General features: G+C 39.1%; 3 protein-coding genes across 4 annotated transcripts in view; all 3 read left to right on the forward strand.

The window, feature by feature from the left end:
- ZFAND1 (zinc finger AN1-type containing 1) overlaps window positions 1–19757 on the forward strand; it is a 27273-nt gene extending 7516 nt beyond the window's left edge. For both annotated transcript variants that reach the window (XM_061439498.1, XM_061439499.1), the window contains 3 exons: window positions 1228–1349; window positions 15242–15397; window positions 15489–19757. In XM_061439498.1, coding sequence (XP_061295482.1) covers window positions 1228–1349; window positions 15242–15397; window positions 15489–15659 — 449 coding nt within the window. In that variant the 3' untranslated portion in view covers window positions 15660–19757. The remainder of the gene's footprint in view (window positions 1–1227; window positions 1350–15241; window positions 15398–15488) is intronic.
- SLC10A5 (solute carrier family 10 member 5) lies at window positions 19276–25782 on the forward strand. The gene has a single exon (XM_061439492.1). The coding sequence runs from the start codon at window positions 19276–19278 to the stop codon at window positions 20590–20592; it is 1317 nt and encodes a 438-aa protein (XP_061295476.1). The 3' UTR covers window positions 20593–25782.
- Window positions 19576–26736, forward strand: part of IMPA1 (inositol monophosphatase 1) — a 30953-nt gene continuing 23792 nt past the window's right edge. Inside the window, exon 1 of the mRNA XM_061439496.1 lies at window positions 19576–19597. The gene's annotated coding sequence lies outside the window, so the exon portion shown is untranslated. The remainder of the gene's footprint in view (window positions 19598–26736) is intronic.

The following is a 26736-nucleotide window of genomic DNA, read 5'->3' on the forward strand; positions in this document are numbered from 1 at the left end:
CTGCCGTATACTCTTGAGTTCAGAGCCCTGCTTCTGTCAGCTTGCCGGTTATGGAAGATGCTGTTAGCAGCCCTGATGGTTATAACTTGCTATAGATTTTGAGGACATTCTTGTGACAGTATTTTTCCAAGTCTTACCTAGCCAGTGGAAATTTGGGAATTCCATGGAAATATCCGGTAGGTGTTCTCTTTTGCTGGACCCCTTGTATCAGCTGGTTACCATCTTGGCTAGAAGTTCCATTCATGAAGCTAAAGTAGTGGTTGTTCTTCAAAGACTAAAGTTAGGACTTCCTGGTGGTCCAGTGGTTAAGAATCCTCCTGCCAATGCAGGGGACACAGGTTTAATCCCTGACGCGAGAATATCCCACATGCTGTGGGGCAGCCAAGCCTGTGTGCCCTGGAGTCTGTGTTCTTCAAGAGAAGCCTGAACACCGCAACTAGAGAGGAGCCCTCTCTCACCACAACTAGAGAAAGCCCGCGTGCTACAGCGAAAACCCAGCACAGCCAAAAATAAATAAGTAAAAATTGAATGAAAAAATAAAATGTAAAACTATTAAAAAAAAAACTAAGAAAATGAAAGAAAAAGATCCCTTTTAAATAAAAAGACTAAAGTTTAAGCCGAGTCAGCTGTCCTCTGAATGCTGCTGATAATCTGACATATGAGGAAAGAATATATTTGTGATGTTGACCAGTGTTACTGCCAACATACTCAACTGAATTTTCATTTTATATTAAGGATAATCAGATCAGTCGCTCAGTCGTGCCCGACTCTGCGACCCCATGAATCGCAGCACGCCAGGCCTCCCTGTCCATCACCAACTCCCAGAGTTCACTCAGACTCATGTCCATCGAGTCAGTGATGCCATAATAATTTAAATTAAATTCTATTAATTAAGTAAAAAATCTTCTGTAACACTTCTCTGTAGAAGTGTTAGTGATTGCTTTGGATTAAATAGATTTAAGTTGGAAAGAAGGACATGTAACTTAAGTTTTTTAATGTGCAGCTCACTTACGTCCACTCAGTGCTATTCTTCCATTGTTCTTGTAAATATAATATCTACAAAATGAATGTGGTCTCCATATATCTTTGCTGCTGCTGCTGCTAAGTCGCTTTAGTTGTGTCCGACTCTAGTATATGTAATTCATATATGTTTCAAGGCCACAGTTAATAAAACTTTGGAAAATGTGCAAGTTCCTATTTGCTTATATCCCTATGCTTGCTTCTTAGATTCCAAGACAGGAGAGATAACAAGTAAACGACGGAAAGGTGCAAAAAATAGTGAAACAGCTGCAAAGGTAGCACTGATGAAATTAAAGATGCATGCTGCTGGAGACAAATCATTGCCACAGGTTGGTTTTTGATATTTAGGAAACAAAAAGGTTCCAGATACGATTGGAGCCCCCTTTGTAGTCTTCCCTTTCATGAGTAACAGCTAAATCTGAACTCCATGTGTATCATTTTTGATACTACAAGGTATAAGCCTGCATAAATAATAGTCTTGCAAGTTTTTTTTGCGTTATAGAAATGGCTGTAAGCCATATGTATCGTTCAACCTTTTTTTTTTTACCCTTGGTATCATGTTTTTAAACATAGATCCGTGCTGATATGTTTAGTCTCTTTCATTCATTTTGGTAGCTCACATTTTTCTGTAGTATGTATGTACCAGTTTATCTATTCTCTTAGTGAACACGATTCAGATTCCTTTTCCAAGCTGTTTGCTGTTATAAACTGTTCAACAGTGAACACCCTGTGTATACATGGGAACATTTCTCTAAGGCAGTTTCTTTCAAGCTCCGTATTATCAACTACATTTTCTACAACTATCCAGTACATATGTACCTACATATATACCTTAACACAGTTTTAGTAAGTAAGATCTAGCCTCATGAGGATGTGTATCTACTCTGATATTTTTTGTTCTATATAAAGACTGTTGACTTTATAGCCCCTGAAGGATTGAGACCATCAACTTGAAAAATGATATTCCAGGGAACATACCTAGAAATAGAAAACTGGAGAATGGGGTTTGCTCATCTTTGGCTTTATTAAATATTGTCAGTTTTTTATTGTCAGTAATTGTACTGATTTATCTCCTTCTTGCAGTGTCTGAGTTTCCTGACAGTGTTGGGTATTATTCATTATTACCAGTCTGACAGATTGAAATGACACATCACTGAGGTTTAAAGTTGAATTTCCCTGTGATGAGTGCGGTTCAGCTCCTTTGCATATGTTTATTGGCTATTTGACTTTCTCTCGTGAATTGCGTATCTTCTGCTGGGTTGTTTGGAACTTTTAAAAAGGTCTATAAGGGTCTGTATATTCTAAGTTCTGATCTTTTCTTGATTAAATCAAATCCCTTACGATTATACAGTGGAAGTGAGAAATAGATTTAAGGGACTAGATCTGATGAACTATGGACTGAGGTTCGTGACATTGTACAGGAAACAGGGATCAAGACCATCCCCATGGAAAGGAAATGCAGAAAAGCAAAATGGCTGTCTGGGGAGGCCTTACAAATAGCTGTGAAAAGAAGAGAAGTGAAAAGCAAAGGAGAAAAGGAAAGACATAAGCATCTGAATGCAGAGTTCCAAAGAATAGCAAGAAGAGATAAGAAAGCCTTCTTCAGCAATCAGTGCAAAGAAATAGAGGAAAACAACAGAATGGGAAAGACTAGAGATCTCTTCAAGAAAATTAGAGATACCAAGGGAACATTTCATACAAAGATGGGCTCAATAAAGGACAGAAATGGTATGGACCTAACAGAAGCAGAAGATATTTAGAAGAGGTGAGAAGAATACACAGAAGAACTGTACAAAAAGATCTTCAAGACCAAGATAATCACGATGCTGTGATCACTCATCTAGAGCCAGACATCCTGGAATGTGAAGTCAAGTGGGCCTTAAAAAGCATCACTATGAACAAAGCTAGTGGAGGTGATGGAATTCCAGTTGAGTTATTTCAAATCCTGAAAGATGATGCTGTGAAAGTGCTGCACTCAATATGCCAGCAAATTTGGAAAACTCAGCAGTGACCACAGGACTGGAAAAGGTCCATTTTCATTCCAGTCCCAAAGAAAGGCAATGCCAAAGAATGCTCAAACTACCGCACAATTGCACTCATCTCACATGCTAGTAAAGTAATGCTCAAAATTCTCCAAGCCAGGCTTTAGCAATATGTGAACCGTGAACTTCCTGATGTTCAAGCTGGTTTTAGAAAAGGCAGAGGAACCAGAGATCAAATTGCCAACAGCCGCTGGATCATGGAAAAAGCAAGAGAATTCCAGAAAAACATCTATTTCTGCTTTATTGACTATGCCAAAGCCTTTGTGTGGATCACAATAAACTGTGGAGAATTCTTCAAGAGATGGGCATACCAGACCACCTGACCTGCTTCTTGAGAAACCTATATGCAGGTCAGGAAGCAACAGTTAGAACTGGACATGGAACAACAGACTGGTTCCAAATAGGAAAAGGAGTATGTCAAGGCTGTATATTGTCACCCTGCTTATTTAACTTCTATGCAGAGTACATCATGAGAAACACGGGACTGGAAGAAGCACAAGCTGGAATCCAGATTGCCGGGAGAAATATCAATAACCTCAGATATGCAGATGACACCACCCTTATGGCAGAAAGTGAAGAGGAACTAAAAAGCCTCTTGGTGAAAGTGAAAGTGGAGAGTGAAAAAGTTGGCTTAAAGCTTAACGTTCAGAAAATGAAGATCATGGCATCCAGTCCCACCACTTCATGGGAAATAGATGGGGAAACAGTGAAACAGTGTTAGACTTTATTTTTCTGGGCTCCAAAATCACTGTAGATGGTGACTGCAGCCATGAAATTAAAAGACACTTACTCCTTGGAGGAAAAGTTATGACCAACCTAGATAGCATATTCAAAAGCAGAGACATTACTTTGCCAACAAAAGTCCGTCTAGTCAAGGCTATGGTTTTTCCTGTGGTCATGTATGGATATGAGAGTTGGACTGTGAAGAAAGCTGTGCACCAAAGAATTGATGCTTCTGAACTGTGGTGTTGGAGAAGACTCTTGAGAGTCCCTTGGACTGCAAGGAGATGCAACCAGTCCATTGTGAAGGAGATCAGCCCTGGGATTTCTTTGGAAGGAATGATGCTAAAGCTGAAACTCCAGTACTTTGGCCACCTGATGCGAAGAGTTGACTCATTGGAAAAGACTCTGATGCTGGGAGGGATTGAGAGCAGGAGGAGAAGGGGACGACAGAGGATGAGATGGCTCAATAGCATCACTGACTCGATGGACATGAGTCTGAGTGAACTACAGGAGTTGGTAATGGACAGGGAGGCCTGGCGTGCTGCAGTTCATGGGGTCGCAAAGAGTCTGACACAACTGAGCGACTGAACTGAACTGATAAGGGTATATGTTCTAAGTTCTGATCTTTTCTTGATTAAATATGTTGCACATATCTTCTCTTGGTCTATAGCTTGTGTTTACTTTGTTTTTGATCTCTTTAGTGATACAGACTTTTTAAATTTTAACGCACTCAAATCTATTAATTATTTCTTTAGGATTGTAATTCTTAAAATGAGTTTTTTACTTACATTTTCCTTTAAAAGTTTTATTGCATTTTTTGTTTAGCTTTTTATTCCATCTAGAACTTAATTGTAAGTAAGTAGAGGTAGAGATTTATTCCTCCCCCTCTCAACCAATGGGCTACTTATCATAACGTAAGAAAGTGAAGAGTTCATCCTTGTAATGTCGCTTCTGTTACACACCAGCTTGTTCTGTAACTGTGGGACTCGTCTAGGAATCTCAGTTCTGTTCCTTTGGTCTGACTCTCGGCATCAATATTGTACTGTGTTAATCGTAGTAGCTTTTACAGTAGTAAGTAGGAGAAGGCTGTCCACCTCATTCTTGGCTTCCAACTGTGTCTATTCTTGGCCATTTATTCTTTTGTAAAAATTTTAGGATCACTTCGTCCTGTTCTGTGAAATGCTGATTTTGATAGAAATTGTGCTAAACTTTAAGTAAGAGACAGTGGACATCTTTAAAATTTCATTCCTCCTATTCATCTCCATAGTCTATCCCAACTCTATTTAGGTCTTTATTTATGTCTTTAAATAACATTCTATAATGCCTACCATACACATTTAGATGTCTTAAGTTTATTTGGCTCTTCATAACTTATGCTGCCATTATAAATGGTAATTTTTTTAAATTAACATTTTCCTAATTTGGTTATTGGTGGTTGTTGTATAATGTCTTTCTGTCTAGCAAATAAACTCTGGTAGTTCCCATATTTTGTAGATTTCCTGTCTCGTTTTCTGTGCAGTCACATCTTCTGCAAATGGTAACTTTGTGTGGTTTTTGTTTTCAAATTTTCTTCTCTGTGACTCTTCCTCCTCCTTACTACTCTTGTGTCACTGTTGGCTGAGACCCCCGCCACCGCGTCAGGTCACGTAAGTGACAGCAGGGCTCTCCATCTTGTTTCTTTCTTTTTTTTTTTTTCCTGTCTTGTTTCTGACTTCAGTGCAAATAATTCTAAAGTCTCATCACTAAATATTATATTTGCTGTGGATTTTTGATAGTAGCCTTCCTTGGGTTAACAGTATTTTTCTGTTCCTACTTTTCTAGGAATTTGTATCAGGAATGGGTAGTAAATATTGCTATAATTTTTTTCCTCCATCTAGTAAGACGATTATCTGGAGAAGGCAATGGCACCCCACTCCAGTACTCTTGCCTGGCAAATCCCACGGACGGAGGAGCCTGGTGGGCTGCAGTCCATGGGGTCGCTAAGAGTCAAACATGACTGAGAGACTTCACTTTCACTTTTCACTCTCATGCAGTGGAGAAGGAAATGGCAACCCACTCCAGTGTTCTTGCCTGGAGAATTCCAGGGGTGGGGGAGCCTCGTGGGCTGCCGTCTATGGGGTCTCACGGACATGACTGAAGCGACTTAGCAGCAGCAGCAGCAGTAAGATGATTATATAGTTTTTTTCCCTTATTAATGTAATGAATTACATTGATCATCTTCTGTTGTGAATCACCCACATATTCTCAGATAAACCACTTGACTCTGGTATATAATTCTTCTGAAATGTACTGCTAAACTGATTCACTAATATATTATTTACTGTTTTGTCCTGACATTAGTAACAAAAAAAACTAGTTGAGTAGCTTTCCTCTTCTATTCTTTGAAATAGAGGCATATTGTTCTTGAAGGTTTAGTAATGGTTGTTACAGCCTTCAGATTTGTTGCCTTTTGTAGGGGGAGAGTTTTGAATACTAATTAATCTGTTAAATAGTTCCTTGGTTTATTTGGATAATCTATGTCTTCTGAAATATATGTTGGTAAATAACATTTTTCTTAAAAATTTCTGTTTAATACAGATTTTTCAGCTTATTGTTACGTTCCCACGTCTCTGTTGTGTCTTTCATTAGTCCTTCATATTTTTCGCTTGTACTTTGATTTCCCTTTGAACAGTCTTGCTAGGGGTTTGTGTTTACTTTTTTAATTTGCATTTTAGTTTTTTCAGAGAGTCATGTTTTGGTTTTATTGACTTCTCTATTGTTTCTTGGCTTTCTGCTTTACTGATTTTGTTTTTATATTATTATTTCCTTTTTTTGCTTTGCTCAGATTGTCTCTGATGTTGTTTTTCTAACTTCTCACATTGAATGGTGAGCTTACTTTTTCAACCTACTTATTTAGGTGTTTTTTTCTAGGGGAGGTAACTTTATTTTGGGTTTCCTGTGTGGCACTAGTGGTAAAGACTCCGCCTGCCACTGTAGGAGACATAAGAGATGTGGGTTCAGTCCCCGGGTCAAGAAGATCCCCTGGAGGAGGGCATGGCAACCCATTCCAGTATTCTTGCCTGGGAAATTCCATGGACAGAGGAGCCTGGTGGGCTACAGTCTATGAGGTCACAAAGAGTTGGATATGACTGAAGTGACTTAGCACACATGCATGCAACTTTATTTTAATACAATTTCAAACACAGAAGAGTTCTAGAATAGTACAAAGAATGTTTTCATACTGGTTACCCAGATGTTCCAATTACTTACATTTTGTCCTGTTTGTTTTTCAACGTGCAATCATTCTGTTTGTCCACGTGCATATGTGTGTGTGCGCTCACTAACTTTTGGTCAGCCTGATCTATCAGGTTCTGAAACAGATGGTATTAAATAAAATCTCTCACTGTAGCTGTGGTTTTGTCAGTTTTCTCCCCTATAATTCTTAGTAGTTTTGCTGAGTTCTATATTATCAAGTACATTTAGTTTTTTCATCATTACGTCCTCAGTATGAATTTTTTGCCTTAAATCTATTTTGAATTATGATGTTTCACTGCGTTCCTTTTGGTGAATAGTTACTACTATGTGTGTATTCCTTTGTATTCAACTTTCTGTGTTGTTTTATTTTTAGAGTGTTTCTTGTAAGCTGTATGTAGCTGGACTTTGTTTTTTTAATCCAATCTGATAATATCTGTCTTTTATAGGTGAGTTGAACCCATTTATATTTATTATGATCACAAGCATTTAAATATATTTCTTCTATCTTACGTTTTTTTTGCTGATTGTCCTTTTGCTCTTGTTATTTATTTCCTTCCAGTCATCTTTTGTATTGATTGAATTTTCTATATTCTCTTTTATTCTGCTGGTCTAGAAACCATTGATTATAAACTTCTTTTAATACTTTTTTTGATGTTTCTTTTTTGAAGCCTTCCTTATTTTTCAGTTATAGAAATACTACATACTTTTAACAAGGGTAATTTAAAAAGCTATATCAGGGAAAAAGCCAAACACCCCCTCCTGTGTCCACGTTCATCCCACTAAAGCAATGGTTGTCAAGTGAGGGTGGTTATGCCCCTCGGGGAGGCCGGACAGTGTCTGCAGACCATTTTGGTTGTCACCCCTGCGCACGGGGACACTACTGGCACAGCAGGCAGAGGCCAGGGGTGCTCTCGGCACGGGACAGCCCCCGCAGGAAAGCACCGTCCAGCACGAGGTGTCAGCAGTGACGTAACTGAGAGGCCTGCTCTAGAGTGTCCAGTTCTTTTATGATTTAAAACATAGTAGCAGAAATTTCTGTAGCACTTACTTTGTACCAGGCCCTCTTCTAACACATTTAATCCTCGCAGCAGGCTTGTGAAATATATACTGTTATCTCTGCCTAATAGATGTGATAATTGAGGCACAAAAATGTTAAGTAACTTGGTAGTAACACAGCTAGTGAGAACTGCGAACTGGAATCAGGTGGACTGGCTCAGAAACCATGTTCTTAGCACACTTAACACTTTACCACAGAGCGTGCAGGTCTGTACATAGAACTTTTCCCCCTGCATCATTAAGATTTGTGTGTGTATACATGTATGTATGTACTGACATAAGTTATTTATATATATCCACACACATGTATATATTAATATATGTATGTATATTTTACATAAAGTATCTACTGGTATATGTATGCAAAGATATAAAGAGTGCTTTAGGATCATTATTTCATAAAAAGGGCATCATATTCATTTAGTCAACACTTTTTTTGAATACCTGCTATAAATCAGGCCCTGGGGATATGACAGTAAATTGTTAAAGTCCCTGCCATATAGAGTTTATATTCTAGTAGGATGAGATGGTTATTTAATGTATACTACAATTTTCAGATAGTGATAAAGCCTATAAATAAAAATAAAGCAGTTTTCAGATAGATAATATATTCTTTGAGCTCTGTATATTCCTCTCTAAGTTTCTAACAGCAGTTCCTCCAAGGGAAACAGTATGGTTTTAAATCATTTTCTTTGAAAGATGGATAATCCAAGGGATCCTGAGTTCCATTGCCTTTTTCCTGTTAATGAACATTCACTTCGTTTCCCATTTGGGTGACTAGTTCCCTATTTCTGATTTCTTTTGTCTGTGAGGTAGATTCCCTGGAGTATGTTTGCCGAGTCCAAGGGTATGTCTATTTTAAATCCTTATAGATGTTGTCAAGCTGCTTTACAAAGAAGTTGCAACAATTTACATTTTTACCATCAGTAATTAGGATAGTGAACTTTTATTGACTGACTGTATCATGCCAAGCATTGTCTTGTGGCTCTGGGTTTTTTACCTCCCTTAATACTCATGACTATCCCGTCATATATCATTATCCTCATTTCACAGATGAATAATCTGAAGTGTTAAGATCACTTGCCTGGTCAGAACCTGCCATCTGCCCTGTTTAGTACACTGCCTCTTGTGGTCACTTATGAGCATACTTCTCCCCTCCCGTGGTGTCTAGTAACTGTTTAGATAATCTTTTTAAATGTGTTCAGTCTAATGGCTGTGAAAAGATATCTTCTAATTGTTGTATATTGTGGGTTTCCTTGACCATTGTTGAGTTTGTTGTTGTTGTTCAGTCACTAAATCGAGTCCGACTCTTTGTGACCACATGGACAGCCGCACACCAGGCTTCCCTGTCCTTCACTGTCTCCTGGAGCTTGCTCAAACTCATGTCCATTGAGTCAGTGATGCCATCCAACCATCTCATCCTCTGTCGCCCCCTTCTCCTCCTGCCCTCAATCTTTCCCAGCATCAAGGTCTTTTCCAATAAGTCGGCTCTTTAGGTCTTTGCGTTCAGTAGCCAAAGTATTGTTCAGTTTAAGTATCTTATTATGTTCATTGGCCATATATGAATGCTCTTCCCTGAATTGCCCTTGCATATCCTGTGATCATTTTTCTTTCACATTGTTATTTTTATTTCACTTTTATTTTGCTTGGTCAACTGTGGATATTCTTGGAATAGAATAGATATTGATCCTTTACCTATAATCAGTCTGCTTTGGAAACTTTTTTTCAAAATCTATCAAATAATCTTGATTTTACTTACGTACCTTATTGACATATCAGTGTTCTAAATTTTTCTAGGGTCTGTCTTTTCTTTCATTTCTGGTTTGGTTTTCTTAGGGTTTTAATTTTTTTTGTTCATCTGTCTTTAATTGGTCTGGAATTTGATTTTAACATATTCTATGAGCTAAGGATATTTTCTTCCAGTTGTTTAGCTCCTTTGCCCACTAATTATTAAACAAATCATTTTTGTCCTATTAAATTGAAATACCAAATATCACCTTCATGTTAAATTCAAGATTTATTTTTTACTAGGTTTGTTTTTGGATTTCCTATTCTAATCCCTTATCTGTTTTTTACTTGTTATGTTAATACCAAGTTGACTTCATGTAATAACTTTATAGAATGTTCTAACATATGACCATGTAAATCCCATCCATATTTTCCCAAATTTTGTCTTAGCAGTTCTTTTTTTTCTTTTGGTTTATTCATCCATATGAACCTTACGATTATTATATACACTTTTTTTTTTTTAATCCATCTTGGGATCTCTATGGTTGTCATAATGGGACAAGGTTGTCAGTGACAGACTCCAGCAAATACTGCTGAAGGATGTAGGCTCTTTAAAAGCCAAAATGGAGAAACGGAGAGAAATCATTATGAAAAGCAAAAAAGAACACAGCTTGATCTTAGAATGTAGTTTCTTTTATCTGTCACTGTTTCCCACAAGGATGTAGGCTGTGAATAACAGTGCCTACAGAAGCCTGACTGCCTTCTCAGGAGGATTTCTCACCTTGTTGGCTTCCTCCTCTTTGTGCTAGGGATTCTGGCGCCCTCCCTACCCACCAGGTGTAAGTAATTGGTACAAGACCTCCTTCATGTTATCAGGTGATTTCTGCAAAGTTAGGTAAAGTAAACTCAATTTCCCAGCAGCGTCTATTAAATCCTGACTGAGGATCATTCCTGAGGATTTCTCTGATTTTGCTTTACATGATATATATTAATTTTGAGAGAAATGACATTTTTATAAAATTATCTTCCTGTCTACGAACTTTATGTCTTCTCTTTTATTTAGATATTTTATTGCCATCTGTAACATTTTATATGTTTTTCTTCATCTAAGTCTTATTCCTTGTTGAATCCGCCTGCAATGCAGGAAGTGTGAGTTTGGAAGATCCCCTGGAGGAGGGGCAACCCTCTCCAGTATTCTTGCCTGGAGAGGAGAGGCTCATTGCATGGGCAGAGGAGCCTGGTGGGCTGCCATCCATAGGGTCACAAAGAGTCAAACATGACTGAAGCCACTGAGCACATATAAACATCTCTAATTATCTTACAGATTTTCTTTCTTTGGTGAACAGAATATTTCCCTGTACCTGTTTCCAGAACTTACTGTTCACATAGGAGGAAAAAAGGTCTTGATTTCTGTATATTCATTGTATTCAGTCACAGCATCGAATCATCAAATTCTTTTATTTATTTTAGAAGTTGTTTTGTTTTTGCCTTTGATTTCCTAGGTGTACAATTACATCCCATTGACAAACAGCTTTAGTTTTCACCTTTCAATAATTAGTTCATTTTCTTGTACTATATTATATATAATCTCCAATATAATGTTTTGTAATAATGGTGATAAGAGGCATGTGCTTATATTTAAAATTTTAATGATTAGATACCAATTCTTCTCTCAAAACCTAAAGTTACTTGAGATTGTATCCTCTTGAATAAGACAAAGAGTTTGACATGTTTTCTGCAGTTGAGTATCTCCCATCTCATTGACTTTGTTTACACGATTGTTTTTAAATTAGTTGCTATTTAAATTTGCAGTATATTTTTTGAGTTTCTTTTTTTCTTAAGACTCACTTTTGATTTGGCTCAAGCACATTCTTTAGTAGTTCATTCGTCAAGGGTCATTGTGGTAAACTCAATCTTTTTTGTCTGAAACTGTGCTTATTTTCCCTCACTTGAGCTGGATTGTCCGTTTGCCTCTCTCAGCTCTTCTAATAGACTATTCACTGGCCTCTTTTGTTTGTTTGGGAAGTATGTGCTGTGGATCTTGCTCTTGTTGCTCTATGGGTAATCTATACCTTTTTTGTAACTTAAGATTTTTGTCTATGATATTTGCAGTTTCAGTGCAAGGTTTCTAGGTATGATTTGTTTCAATTACGCACCTTGACCCTTGAGGTACATTTTAGCTGTTGATCCCTTACCCTTAGAAAATTATTGTTGTTTTCTTTCTGAACATTGCTTCCTTCTCTTCTTTTCTGAAATTCTTATTGGACATGTTTTGGGGATTTATAATTTCTACCTTTATGTCTGTTTGTGTTGCCTTCTAGATGACTGCCTCAAATCCATCTTTCAATTAATTAAACCTTTTTATTGAATATTATAGAAATTTATTGTTTAAGTTTATTTCAGAAACTGTATTTTTAAGTTTTTTAAAATTTCTAATTGGTTCTTCATAGCTTTTCATGGTTCATTTCTGCCTGTTTTGGTTTTATAACTGTTTGTTCTGTTTTTATGAATATTATTCTTTAATTTTTCTCATTGTTCATCCTAAATAGGGGCTTCCCAGGTAGCTCAGTGGTGAAAGAATCTGTTTGCCAATTCAGGGGACACAAGAAATGCCAGTTCGATCCCTGGGTCAGGAAGCTTCCCTGGAGGAAGAAATGACAACCCACTCCAATATTCTTGCCTGGAAAATCCCATGGAGAGAGGAGCCCAGAGGGCTACAGTCCGTGGGGTCACAAGGAGACGTGACTGAGGACCCACAGATATCCTAAACAACTCTTTAAAATGTCTTTTTCAAGTTTAGTTTCTCCTACCCATAATAAGCTAAGCTCTGATGTGTTTGGAAGTTTCACCTTCTAGCTTCTGCATGTTTGTGTTGAGCTTCTGTGTCTCTCCGAACTGTCTCACTCACCTCTCCCCGAGTCTTGCCTTTTCTTCCACAGGCCCACCTACCCACGCCCTCTGTTCCAAACCCAAGTCTGAGACTGACAGTTTTTGCTTCTGCTCTGCACAGATTTCAGCCTACTGCAGATCCACTACTGAGCTAGAAGGCTTTGGCTTTGTTCCCTCTCAGGAGGTTGTATCTGCGCTCTTGTGCCTCCCTGAATGGCAGCTTTGTGAGCAGCAGCCTAAGTCGGCCTGCAGCAGTGACTTCCTCAGCCTCCTCTGCTGGGGGCCCCATCCCCAACAGGCCCCTGCCTCCAGGCAGTCAGCCAGAGGCAGGGGCCCCTCGGCCTGTGGCCTTGCTTTTTCTCCTTAACCCGCCTCTTCTGGGCCCTGGGGCCTGTGGCTCAGCCCTCCTGCTGTCACTCTGCATTTCTGTTTCATTTTGGATACTCAGACATAGTTATTTTTTTACTTTTAGGTGAGGGTATATCTTTTAAAATTTCTCTTTTCATGTGTATGCTTTTATTGCCATGTTTCTGGAGCAAGAACTGTGAGGTTACAGAGTTGTCCCAAAGCTTGAATTTCCCATAATTTCTTCTTTTCCTGTTATATGTAATAACACATTCCACTGGTCTTTAACAAATCTAAATTTCTTAGTGCTAAGATGGAAATTGTGTTGAATCTAGTATTTCTTAAAATAATTGTGATCTTTCCCTATAACTGAGAGACCTTCCAGTTATGCCAAAATATTTATTGTAGCAGGAATTGGTCTATAAAGCCAGCACTTTTTTAAAGTGATTTTAGGAAAGAAGAGTAGCTCAGAAGCTAAATACCCTTGCTTCTATTCTTGTTTCTTACATTTGTAATTTTGCAAGAAAATGCAATATAAGGGAAGCATATAGGGTATAGAATACTAGAGGAACCATCTCTGAATTTCTGAGTCTTTCTCTTTTGTTGATGTGGTACTTTTCTGATTTTTAAAGTTTCTTTTTTTCTCAAAGGCCCTGCTATCTAAGTGTGTAGTGAGGTCTGTTGGGGATTTTCTCCCCGGGACTTGGAAGCGATGAACCTGAAAGAATGACACTCAGACAGTCTCTTGCAAGGACTGACAAGTTTATTTCTGCAGTCAAGCCTTTTTATATAAGCAGGAACAAAGAGCTTAAAGTATAAGCAGAGTGCATACAGGGTTAACACATAATCAGTAAAAACATTTCAAGGACAGCACTCTAAGTGACTCATGTGCTTATCCTACAACCTGTTTTCTCAAGTAACATCCCTATTTATTATTAAATCTTGGCGCTGAGCATAACCAAAGGCAGGAGATGTTTTTCTGTCCACAGTACACAAAGCCGGGGTACTTCTGGCTCTTTGCCATTTTCCCAAGGACTTTCTCCTAATTCGGCTATTTTGTACTACGCTTCCCAACAAGGTCTTTCAGGTGAACAGAAATGTATATGTATCAGGAATTTTTCAGTTGTAAGAGACAGAAACGTGACTGAAACTCACTAGCCATATCTTCTCTTATATAATGAGAAGTAATGCATTGATCTGGTCTCACAGGATGACTGAAGTCCAGGACTCAAATGCTGTTGAGAGATGCCATCTGTTTTCTCGACTTGTCTCTTTCTGTTAGATTCACTGTTCTTCCTCTGAAAAAACTTTTCTACATTGGTTCAGGAGTGGCTGAGAGGCATGGGGGATAACTGTAGAAACTTTTGGATGTAATTTAGCAAGACTTAAAACAAACAAACAAACAAAAAAAAAAACCTCTGAAAAAAATGTTGCTCCTCCCTACCCCCAGGTTTTGAATGCAAAATCCCAGGAAATGATTAGCCTAATTTAGGTCACATGCCTATTTTTGCACAGATCATCCAGACTAGTGAGAGAGTCATTTCCTAGGCAGGTTGATAAGGAGTCTGGGGGTCCCCAAGGAGAGAGGGGTCTGGAATTCTCAAGGAGGAAGAAAGGACAAACGTTTTTTTTCCTTCTCTACATTCCTTAGGATTATATAACAATAATGTATCCTGCCTGAGGACAGTCTCTGGATTAAACCTTCTGGCTAATTCTGTTATCTAAATATGTAAATTATGGGAGTAGGTCTGGTGAAGTCTTTACAACCTCCAGACATTCTTTGGGTTCATTGGAGAGTATAAAACTTCATTGCTAACACTAGCAAGTGGGTACTCTTTCTGCCCGCTTCTGATGCCTATGTCAGAAGCTTTCTCTATCTCCTTTATACTTTAATAAAACTTTATTACACAAAATCTCTGAGCAATCAAGCCTCGTCACTGGCCCCAGATTGAATTCTTCTACTCTGGGGGCCAAGAATCCCGGTGTCTTCACGTGATTCAACAACAACCTTTCACTAGGGACTTGGGTCCTCTGCCCATGCATTTAGATGGATGCTGGGCTCTATGATTGTCTTCCCACTCAAAGGTGTGTCATCAGAGGATAAGCCTTCTCTGGCCAGGAGAAGCAAGGAAGAGATGTCACCAGACAAAACCAGATGTCTACCTCATGTGTATAACCTGTATTTTAAATTTTTATCTTTACAGACGGAAAGAATTTACTTTCAGGTTTTCTTACCTAAGGGGAGCAAAGAGAAGAGGAAAGCTATGTTCTTCTGCCGAGGATGGAGCGTCGGAAAGGCCACAGACTTCGCAGCTTCTTTAGCCAGCCTTAAAAATGACAACAACAGACTAACAGCTAAGGTAACAACAGGGTGTAACTTTCCCTGGAAGTTTTAGAATACTCTATAAAGCATGTTTATTTACTGCATATGATGTATTTCTGTCTTAACAGAAATTGAGGTTATGTCACAGTGTCTCAGGAGAGGCATTACCCTTGGATCATATTTTGGAAACCTGGATTGCTAAGGAGGATTGTCCTTTGTACAGTGGTGGAAATATTATCTTGGAATATCTGAGTGATGAAGAACAGTTTTTAAAAAATGTTGATTCTTACTTGGAATAGCCATGCAGGGACTCAAGCCAGAAATCACGAGGAAAATTCATCGTTCGTCAACTTCTTTTACTACAAATACTATGTGTGTGTGTGTGTGTGTGTGTATAAAAGTTCCTTTCAAATGCCATTATGTCATAATTTATATTATTAGTCTTCTATTAAATTGAATTTGAATTTTTGTGTTTTCAAGTGTAACCATGAACTGACATCCAGTTAAACAAATGCTTGTATCTAATTAACTTTTATTAGTTTATGCTGTAATTACAACAACAAAGATATATTCTCATTTGGTTAAATGTCAGCTTTGATGGGCCGTGAGTCTGCTCTACCCAGAATCTAAGATGAGGCAATGACCGTTTTGGGGGACATTGCCGTTCTTATGGTAGAAGAAAGAAATGGCTCTTAGAAGATAAGATGCATGACCTTTTGCTTTAAGCAAGACACATGACCAAGCCTAGTCTCATGGGGTGGGGAAGTATAGCCTTAGTATCTGCCTCCATTATGATGCGTAAATTGGTGTGTATACATGAATCATAGAAACTTAGAGGTCATCTCATTCACTCTACAAAGTTTGTAGATGAGGAATCTCAGGCCTAGGAAGAAGAAATTATTTTTTTGTTGCCACCTAAGTGCTTTGGGGCATATCTCTGATAAAAACCCCCTCCAGTGACTTCATCATTTTGTTGGTATGGATATATTACAATAAAAAGGAAGATGGGATAGCTGAAGTTCATTACAGGCCCTTTATATATACCCAAGCACAACTCATGCCAAAAGTAACAACCTTGTACCAACACATTAAAATTAATGCTCCTGACTGATGTCTTCCATCTATACTCCACAAAGTACCACTATAGAGAAGGAATGGAAATTATTTCTGTTTGTTATCTGTCCCTTTCCTACTTTGCAATAGACAGGGGTAGTGGCTTTACGTTTAATTAAGGGAATAAACTCAGAATGTTTATTTCATCTCTAATTCTTTCTTCATACTGTTTTCATGCGGTGAATGGAGATAACTTCTGATTTCTATCAGCTGCTTATACATTGATTTATTAACCAAGTTATTCAAGTACCTTCTAAATGTAAGGATTTGATGCTAACTGCCATGGTGGATACAATGAAGAAATGCATACTTAATTAAAACTAAAATACAAAGCAGTATGGCAAGTGCCAAATGAATATATAGTAAGTGTCGTTACGCTCTAATAACTCTTTTATGAGAAACCAGAAGACCAGAAGTAAAAATAATCCTTAAATATATTACCAAATACCAGAAAGTTTTAATACCAACTAATACCTTAGCATCTGTCATAATTACTTGCACAGAGTAAGCTGACCATGAATTGAACAAAAGCTAAATGTACCAGAAAAAATACCAGTGGGGTTGAAAAGAGAGAAAGTAAGGCTGCAGAGATTGAGCTAAACTTGAGGAGACCAAAGAACAGGTCCTGTCATGCCTGTCATGATTAGAAAAGAGAAAGCAGTGTGGTGGGAAGGACTTACTTAAATCATCAGAAATCTTATCTCGGATAGTTGAGTGGACTAGTTGGAAGAGACACAGTTGCCAGCATTCTTGGAGGCTATATGGATCCAGATGCTGGGAGGATCCAGATGCATTGTGGGCAGGAGAGGAAGTCCCTCAAGGGTCTCATTTCCAAATGACTCTTGCAATCCGACCCCTTTCTCAGGCTTTCTTTTAAGGCTTTGTGTCTGCTTAATACGGAGAAGGCAGCGGCACCCCACTCCAGTACTCTTGCCTGGAAAATCCCAGGGGTGGAGGAGTTCTAAGGTTGACTGTACCCACCTTCCCCTTTAGAATCTTTTCACTGCTCACAGGCAACTAGAACTGAAAGTAGAAAACCCACAAATTGAAATAAGTTTTAAACTCAGATAAATATTTAACGTACATGATGATAGAAATGAGTTGTCATATAAGCAGCCAGTAAAGACATGTGAATGATGAACTACTAGATTTTCCCCAGATTTGTCAGATTGTATTCTAGATAATTCTTAAGGAGAAGGGGAAAGGCTGCAGATGGAAGAATCTGAGGAAAGTAAAATTTACATGTCACACCTCTTTGACGTGGGAGACAATGACTGAATGAAGATATTAGGTCACAGAACATGAAGGCAGCTTTGGCTTCAAGTCCTTCACGTCTGTTGTTCTCGTCTTTTTAAACCAGGGAAGTTCCCTGAGAATTTAATTGAGATATCACAGAAACAGTTCCAGTTGCTATTTTCAGTATTGGTACACTGTATCTTGTTTTTCTTAATGTGATACATGGAAATAAAATTTATGAACTATAATGTATTGCATTCGAAATATTAACCTACATAAATCAAATTTTCAAAAACTTGTAAAAATGTGCAATAAAAACTGCTTGGACAGTTTTTGAAGAGCAAACGTTTTATGATCTAAAATACTCAGTACATAACTGTCATGGTTAGATGAGACACATTGTCATGATTACATGAAGGGTCTGCTGAAATGGTTATATGATCAGAGACTACTAGTTCTATAGGCCCAGTAGTAGATAACTATAAAGGGTTTTTTGTTGTTTTGTCTTTTTTTTTTTTTTTCCTGCTTAGCATCACAAACCCCTCCTCTTGTCTAGAAAATTGAAAGCATTTGTGAGTCTATGGATTGAAGTCCAAAAAGCCTGATACTTTTCCTTATTTCTGGCAGCCCTCAAGCATATGGCCTAAGTTGGGTCAGTTGAACTATCTTTGTCCTTAGCTGTGAACTAGGAGTAGTGTTACAAGGAAGGAGGAAGAATTCAGAGTTAGTCCCAGTGGCCTTCCGTCACCCATTGGGTCAGAGTCCAGGTGCCCAGCAGCAGTGGTCCACTATTGGCCGTGCGTACGGCTATATGCTTTCTCTAGGTTGCCAAGCTATCGGGTAACCACCCAGGAAATTGTTTTTCTACCTAAGGACACCGCAGACAGTTTCAGTTTTTGCCTCACTGATAGGATCACTATTTAGAGTTGTGGGAAAACTTACTAGCCTAAGGTTGCTGCAAGGCCGGGTTGTGGGCTCCGCAGTTTCCTAAGTAATGATAAAGAGCCACCAGGACCACGCTCCAGGAGAGAAGAATCGGCTGGCTTGGTTACTGTGGTGTACCCTGCTCCTGGCCCAGGCCCCCAGCACATGCGTTTAGTAAATTTTTATTTGATTTTGACCTGAATGAATAAAATAATAGTACTCAACTTTAGGCCTCCTCAACATCTATTTAAATTTTTGGATCCTGTCTGCTTTTAGCATAGAGGGGAACAGAACTCAAAGACGATGACACTAAGGTGTTAAATTCAGGTAAATAGGAGGCTGTTTTTCCAGTGGCAGAAATGAGGAAAGGGGTGGGGTTGGGCGGGAAGGAGCTAGGTTTCGACGGTGATAAACTGAACCTGTTAAATGCTGTGTCTTTTATGTTTCATAACTGGGTTAAACCGGTTGTGTCACTCCTTGGACAGCTCTGCACTTGTTTGAATAGTACAACAGTCCCTCCTACTGAACTTTGATCCGGCAGAAACAACTGTTAACTAACAACTTCAGACCATCACTGAACACCTGTACGAAGAATGTTCTTCAGTTTAGCTTTGCATACGTGATTTCTTTTAAACTTTTAAAATGATTAGAAAACTTTTTATTGTCCTGCTTTTGTCATCTGTGACTCTTGGAGAAGCCAGGAAATCCTTTCTCAGTTTCCTGAACATAGAAAAGACTGAAGTGCTGTTTATCACAAAGACGGAAGAAACTGTGGTTGTAAGGTCAAGTTACAGAGATAAACAGCCAAACTCCAGCTACCTCCGTGTGCAACTGGAAGATGATAAAATGCTCCAAGTGGTGAATGTGACCAAGACCTTATCGGATGTGACCAACTTTACCATACACCTGGTGACGGGTGGAGACGGAGAGACAAATCTGACCGTTCAGCTGTGGGATTCAGAAGGTAGGCGCGAAAGGCTCATTGAAGAGATAAAGAATGTCCGAGTCAGAGTGCTCAGACAGAGACAAGACAGTCCTTTCCAGGCATCAAACCTCATCAACAGAAACATCCTAATGCTGTTTCTGCCAATGATACTGTTAAATAAATGTGCGTTTGGTTGCAAGATTGAGTTCCAGGTGTTTGAAACAGTGTGGAAGAGACCTTTGCCGGTAGTTCTTGGGGCGGTTATACAGTTTTTTCTTATGCCGTTTTGTGGATTCCTTCTGACGCAGATTTTGGCCTTGCCTGAGGCCCAGGCGTTTGGATTTATAGTCACCTGTACGTGCCCAGGTGGGGGTGGGGGCTACCTCTTTGCTCTGCTTCTAGAAGGAGATGTCACTTTGGCCATTCTGATGACTTGCACGTCAACGTTTCTGGCCCTGGTCACGATGCCTACCAATTCTTACATATACAGTAGAATCTTAGGGTTATCGGGTACATTGCATATTCCTATTTCTAAAATTATGTCAACCCTCCTTTTCATCCTCGCACCAATGTCAGTGGGAATAGTCATCAAGCATAGACTACCTGACAAAGCAAAGTTCTTGGAGAGGATCATTAGGCCTCTGAGTTTTATTTTAATGTTTATAGGGATTTATGTGACTTTCAGCATGGGATTGGTATTCCTGAAAACAGTGAACCTAGGCGTGCTTCTGTTGGGTGTCTTAGTTCCTGCTTTGGGGTTGTTGTTTGGGTACTTTTTTGCTAAAATTTCTATGCTGCCTCTTCCTGTTTGTAAAACTGTTGCTATTGAAGGTGGGGTACTGAATAGTTTCTTAGCCCTTGCCATTATTCAGCTTTCCTTTTCACAGTCTGATGCAGACTTAGCGTCTGTGGCTCCGTTTACAGTGGCCATGTGTTCTGGATGTGAAATGTTACTGATCCTTCTGTTCTACAAGGCTAAGAAAAGATGTATCCTTAACATAGAAGAAAAAAGAATGAAAAATCCCCCAGTCTAACGGTTAAAGCTTTCCTGAATTTTCCTACTCTGAATGAGATACTGTGGGAGAGGCAAAGAATATCCAAGATGATTCCTGCTCTCAACTCACTTATGCTCTGATTGAAAACTTGACATTAGGGGAGAAATACAGTCATATGTGCCTAACACCCAATGGACAGTCCAGACTGTTAAATGTGCAGGAATTCAGAAGGAGACTACTATAGCATTGGATTGGAATATAATACTTTATTATGATATATCCCAAGTATTTACAGGAGGGCTGCCCTTCCACAATAGGCATTTGGTAACCACTCACACAGTGAAGGGACATGTAAATTCCTATTGAAATCAGTCCATCTTAAATGCAGCGCCTCTGGTCTCCTCGGTGTCCCTCCCGTCATCTCCACCGTTTGCCTTGGGGCACAGGGTCCTCTCTCCCCACTCTTCTCCCTTCTTCCCTCCTCTTTCCTTCATTGCAGTAGCTGTTTCCTACAGACCGTCTCCTGTAAAAGCTCTCTAGCGGTCTCCTCTCCATTCCCAGTCTCGCTTTTGTTCTGCCCTAGATTGCTGCCTCCCTAAACCTTTCTTCCCCAGCTTTTGGCCTGTCTACTCTCCAATCACTGGCAGATTAATGTTCTTAAAACTTAACTTTGATCATGCGCTTTCCCTGCTGCAAAGCCGTGTCACCTCTTGAATAAAGTCTGTATTCCTAGTGAGGCATTTCCTACTCTGCTGACTTTAGCTTTCCGGTTTTATCTCCTCTCCCACTTGTTACACGCAGGCTTTGTTCCAATCAGCAGATAACTGGGTCACTCATGACTGTGCCCTTTGTTCACATCGTCCCTGCAACCTGAGGGGCCCACATCATCTCTGTCTAAACTCAGACCACTCTCACAGACCTGGCTCAAACACAAGCTTTAACTAATCCCTGCTAGCTACCGGGAATTGAAATTTCCTCTAAATTCTCATCAGTTTTTTACATTCATAGTATTTAGCCAGTCTGGCTTGCATTACAGTTCTTTGTGTTGCTATTGTATCCTCCTTATCTTGCTATAAGTCTTTGAACATGTATTTTATAAACATGTAAACAATGCAATATAATAAGTTTATATAATAGCATAAACGGTATAATATAAACAGTAGAATATGCTAATGCAAATAATATTTATTTTGATACTTTATATAATGTCTAGCACGTTTCCTATGTGCTTATTCAAATAAAGTGTTGAAGCACAGACTAGGGCCTAAATGAATAGTATGCTTGTTTTTATACTAACATTGAGTTTTTAAAGGCAATTTTTAGTATCTAGTTTCAGTTTTCACTTTTTTCCAAAGAGAGTGTGAGCATCAAGAAAGAAAAATATCACTCTTAAATAAATCTGCTTCCCACATTTCACAGGCCTGTAGTTGTAGGCAAAGTACTTAATCACTCTGTAGTGCCATGTTTTCACCTAAAAAATGGAGATGATAGTGTAAACGCCATCAAATTGTCATAGGAGTTAACTGAGATCTTATGGACAGTATACTTAGAACAGGGTACATGCTCCTCAAGTGTTAGCTGCTATAATTATTTTACCACACTTCAAACTTTTGACCCTGGTGTACCTACTATTGTTTTGAAATACCAATCTGATAACTTTAGTCTGGAAGCTAAAACTTTGAACATTTTCCTATCAGTGTCATTCACCATCTGACTTAGAGTATTCGGGAACTTTTGTTCAGTTTGCCAACTGACAAGACAACCATAGTTTTTTGGGTTTTTTTTTTTTTTTTCGTATTTTACCAGATCCAGTATTTGAATACCAAGATTTATCAAAGCCCTGGTTTGGCATGGTTGGTGGATGGTTATTATTCATTTTATAAAATGATAATTGCCTACATGAAACACTTTACTGTTGACTCCATTAAAACAGAAATCTCCACTTAGGACATTAAATTATAATTAAGCTTGCATACATTTGACTTTTGCACATTTTCATGAACATATTTTACTGATAGGGAGATAAGAAATTGCCTTTCCAGTTGTACTTTATCCTTTACCTTGCAGAGAAACAAGACATTTCTCCGCAGTTCAGTTTTCAAATTTGTAAAAGGAAGAGATTCAGTTGAAATTTAAGATATTGCTCAACTCCTACGCCTGTAATTCTGGCATGAAAGTCTGGGTCATTGACACCATAGATGGTGATGGATTCAGGTTGACGGTAATAACCACCCACAGCAGCTGCTTTCTACTGGAGGCAAAAACCAAAAGAGGAGTTTCTTGAAGGCAGAGACCACATATTATTCTTTGAATTCCCTGTAGTTTTTAACCAATGGCTTTAATCAAGTTGGTGCTCAGAAAACATTGAGTTAATTAATCATTAATGTCTGTAAAAGTCAATATCATATACTTAGGGGCCAGGTTATGCCTGGGTCTTCATTCCCAGCTCTATCACCAGCTGGGTGACATTGGTCAAGTTACTTAATCTCTCTGTGCCTAAATTGATGTGGAAAGTGGGGATAATGATAATACATACCTAATGGTATTTTCATGAGGAGTAAATGAGTTAACATTAGTAAGATCCTCAGAATAATGCCTAACACACAGTAAACTCTAATTATTATGGTTACTCTATGCATGTTTGATCTTGCACCTAAAAGCAGACAAATGTGTGTGAATGGAACTTGAAATGTATTTCATTTATCTTACAGATGTATCAGGGAAAGACTGAAATCTTACATGAGACAGTTTGTCTAATTTAGATGGGGATGAAGTTATTCAAGCTACTTACTTGTTCTTTAAGAAGGAGAGACATAAAGCAGTCTACCTAATTGTTTGAGTTCAGACCAACAACTTGTCCAGCAATAATCAGTATCAAGGCTGCAGAGAACAAAGAGCTTTATTTGAGGTTTTAAGACTGCAGTTCAAGAGACACAGGTTTGGGTAAGCCTGAAAGAGTATCATAGGGGAGAAAGAGAGTCAGGAGCTTATACAGGTGAAAGTTACAAGGATGTTCGCGAATTTTGAGTAACCTTGATTCAAGAAAGGAAATAATTGTCCTTAAGGGACAGGCTGTTGTGAGTCATTTTAGGTTAAGGGCTCAATAATCTCTTGAGTTTCTGGAACACTGGGTAGATGTTCTGGGTGCATGTGTTAAGATATTAAGGTGTATTTGGGCTGAGACGTAAATCATACTTCCTCGATGGCATCCTGCCTACCAGCTCCATCTTGATTTTCTTTTCACACATTTCACACAGCCATAATTAGTTAGACAAAAGATCCGAGGGTAAAGGGGTAAGTCATGTTTAAAAAAAAGTTTCATCCCAATCGTTAATAGAGATGATTCTATGATATATATTGATATATATATATTTTTTGCAACTAAAAACTGTCAGCAATTTCAGCCTATGTTATGTCAAAACATGAAACCTTTGTGAGGTATCCTGAAGATTCCACTCATGAAGACCCCCATTTTGTGTGTATGAATTCTTGTCATTTTTAATCAAAGTCCACTAAACAATTATTAATTAAGAAAATCTTGGTATGTAGACTCAGATTCTGTGTGTGTGTGTGTGTGTGTGTGTGTGAGAGAGAGAGAGAGAGAGAAAGGAGATTCCATTTAAAAGAAATCCACTCCAGAGACTAAATAGAGTTAGCAAGATACCCAGGACTGCCGGGGGAGGAATCACGATGAAGGTCACTCTTTATCACACAAATACAATGCAGCTGGACGCCCATCACTCAGGCAGGTGACCACGGAGCACTCTGCTTGACAAAGGCTGTCCTTCCCAGCACCTCTCCATGAACACTCAGGTCTCAGCAGGTGTCATCGGCACTGCATCTCACCTCTCCTCCAGGTTCTCATGGATGGAAGTCAGCTAGTAGGAAAAGGTATCAACAGCCCCTAAGAGGGATCTCATTAGGGAAACCTGGAGTGGTGACCTGGACAGCATGCCAGGGAGCAGATTCTATCCTGAGGCAGTGGAAGCTGAGCCCTCTATAACCCCCAAGCACTCTGGCATAGTACACAATCGAGGGTTGGGAACAAAACCTGCAGGCGTGACTGTAACTTTAAAAATTACCCCTTTGGGAAGCGAAGAGCAACGCACCAGGCACCAGTCTCCGCAGCCATCTGAACCGCTCAGCACTGGACAGAAGCCTTGTGGATAGAGGGCAACCAGTGTGCAACACCGCCAAAACCAGATCTGAGCACTAGACCTCTCTGTGCACTAGAGGACTCTTCATTTCACTTTCGGTCAGGCATCTGAAAGCAGAACAGCTTCCTTGGACTGAGAAATTTCCAAGTTACTTGAAGACAATGGTAAACTAGCAGCTGAGGCCACTAGAAAAAGGCTGTACTTTCTGCTCATTTGAGGTAGAGAGCTTGAAATAGTTTTTAATTTGAAGGAGTGAGATAGTCCATCCATCTTATTTCACTTCCAGTACTCTGATTTTAGCAGCTTTGCCAAAGCAGTGGGACCGTGTTTATTTAAATGAGATTTAAAGAGGACTCATCACATTTCTGCAAATGCCTGGAAAATTTTATTTGGTTAAAACCCAACACTTGTCATCACATAGTTGGCAAGATTATTATTTTAAGATAACTGACAATGAAGAACCAAAAATCTAATTTCTGAAGTTTTTTTTCCATCAAGAAAACAAAAGCAACTTTTATTAGACAAATCAAGGTTGTCAAATCAGATACAGCATCATTCTTTCAAAGGAGACAACATTCTGGCTCTTTGTGAGATTTGAGAATTGGTCCCACGCTTCATGTCATTTACCTTTGAGAATTCTCATTTGCAATACATTGGTGACAATATCCCATCTTCTGCTCAAGCTAAGAGAAGAAATCACTGCAAATACAAAAAGCCAAATAACCTGCTTCCTTGATCCTGTTGTGACATCTTATATCTGTGCCATTTGCATTATAATGGTATATGATGCCAGATGTGTTATTTCAAGAAGAGGAAACATCTGAAGGACTGTAGACTAGTCCTTGCGCCTCATGTGATGCAACCTCATCATGCCAACACTCCACATTCCCTGAGTGTGGACTTTGGAGTCGGTGTTTTCTATGCTTTGCTCTTGCTGTACGACTTGAGGATAAATAAACACCCTGAGCCTCAGTTTCCTCATCCATATGATGCAGCTGATTATATCTTCTCATGGAACTGTTGCAACATTCAAGTAAAATAATGCATGTGAAAAAACAAGTGCCTGAAGCATGGTAAGTCCTCAGTAAATGGTAAGTAACCAAAATAATTCTTAATAGGGGCAGTTGGTTCTGGCCAACAAATACCTATCTGTCTATCAACTATCTATTAATCATGGGTTAACTATAGTGTTTATTGTTCAGAAGAAAGAAAACTTGCCTCTAGGAAACCTTCTAAGTTCTTCTGGCTGGACTAAGAATTACATTGACGTGAAAGTTGCTCAGTCATGTCTGGCTCTTTGCAACCCCATGGACTATAGAGTCCATGGAATTCTCCAGGCCAGAATACTGGAGTGGGTAGCCTTTCCCTTCTCCAGGGGATCTTCCCAACCCAGGGATTGAACCCAGGTCTCCTGCATTGCAGGTGGATTCTTTACCAGCAGAGCCATCAGGGAAGCCCTAAAATGATATGAGACAGAGGTAACAGGAGAAAATCAAATTTAATTTTATACTTATGAGAATTCCACAAACATAAGAGGGCCAGAGACCCCACATGCAGGAGAGGGTCAGAGGCAGAAAAGTAAAATGAGGACTATATACCATCCTAAAGGAGGTCAGTCCTGGGTGTTCATTGGAAGGACTGATGCTGAAGCGGAAATTCCAATACTTTGGCCACCTGATGTGAAGAAATGACTCATTTGAAAAGACCCTAATGCTGGGAAAGATTGAAGGTGAGAGGAGAAGGGCATGACAGGATGAGATGGTTGTGGCATCACCAACTCAATGGACATGCATTTGGGTAAGCTCTGGGAGTTGGTGATGGACAGGGAGGCCTGGCATGCTGAGGTTCATGGGGTCGCAAAGAATCAAGACACCACTGAACGACTGAACTGAACTGATACACCATCCTGAGCTAAGGAATGGGATGGGTCCTGGGAGCTTCCAAGGATAGGCGAATGATAAGAAGAAAAGCAGATGTTTGGTAATTAGATATTTGCCCTACCATATAGATGGGCCCTTTAGATAAA

This window comes from Bos javanicus, chromosome 14, assembly GCF_032452875.1.
Source record: "Bos javanicus breed banteng chromosome 14, ARS-OSU_banteng_1.0, whole genome shotgun sequence".
Taxonomy (NCBI): Eukaryota; Metazoa; Chordata; class Mammalia; order Artiodactyla; family Bovidae; genus Bos; species Bos javanicus.

Coding starts and splice junctions, on each gene's coding strand:
- SLC10A5 (XM_061439492.1), top strand. CDS start 19,276: ATGATTAGAAAACTTTTTATTGTCCTGCTTTTGTCATCTGTGACTCTT.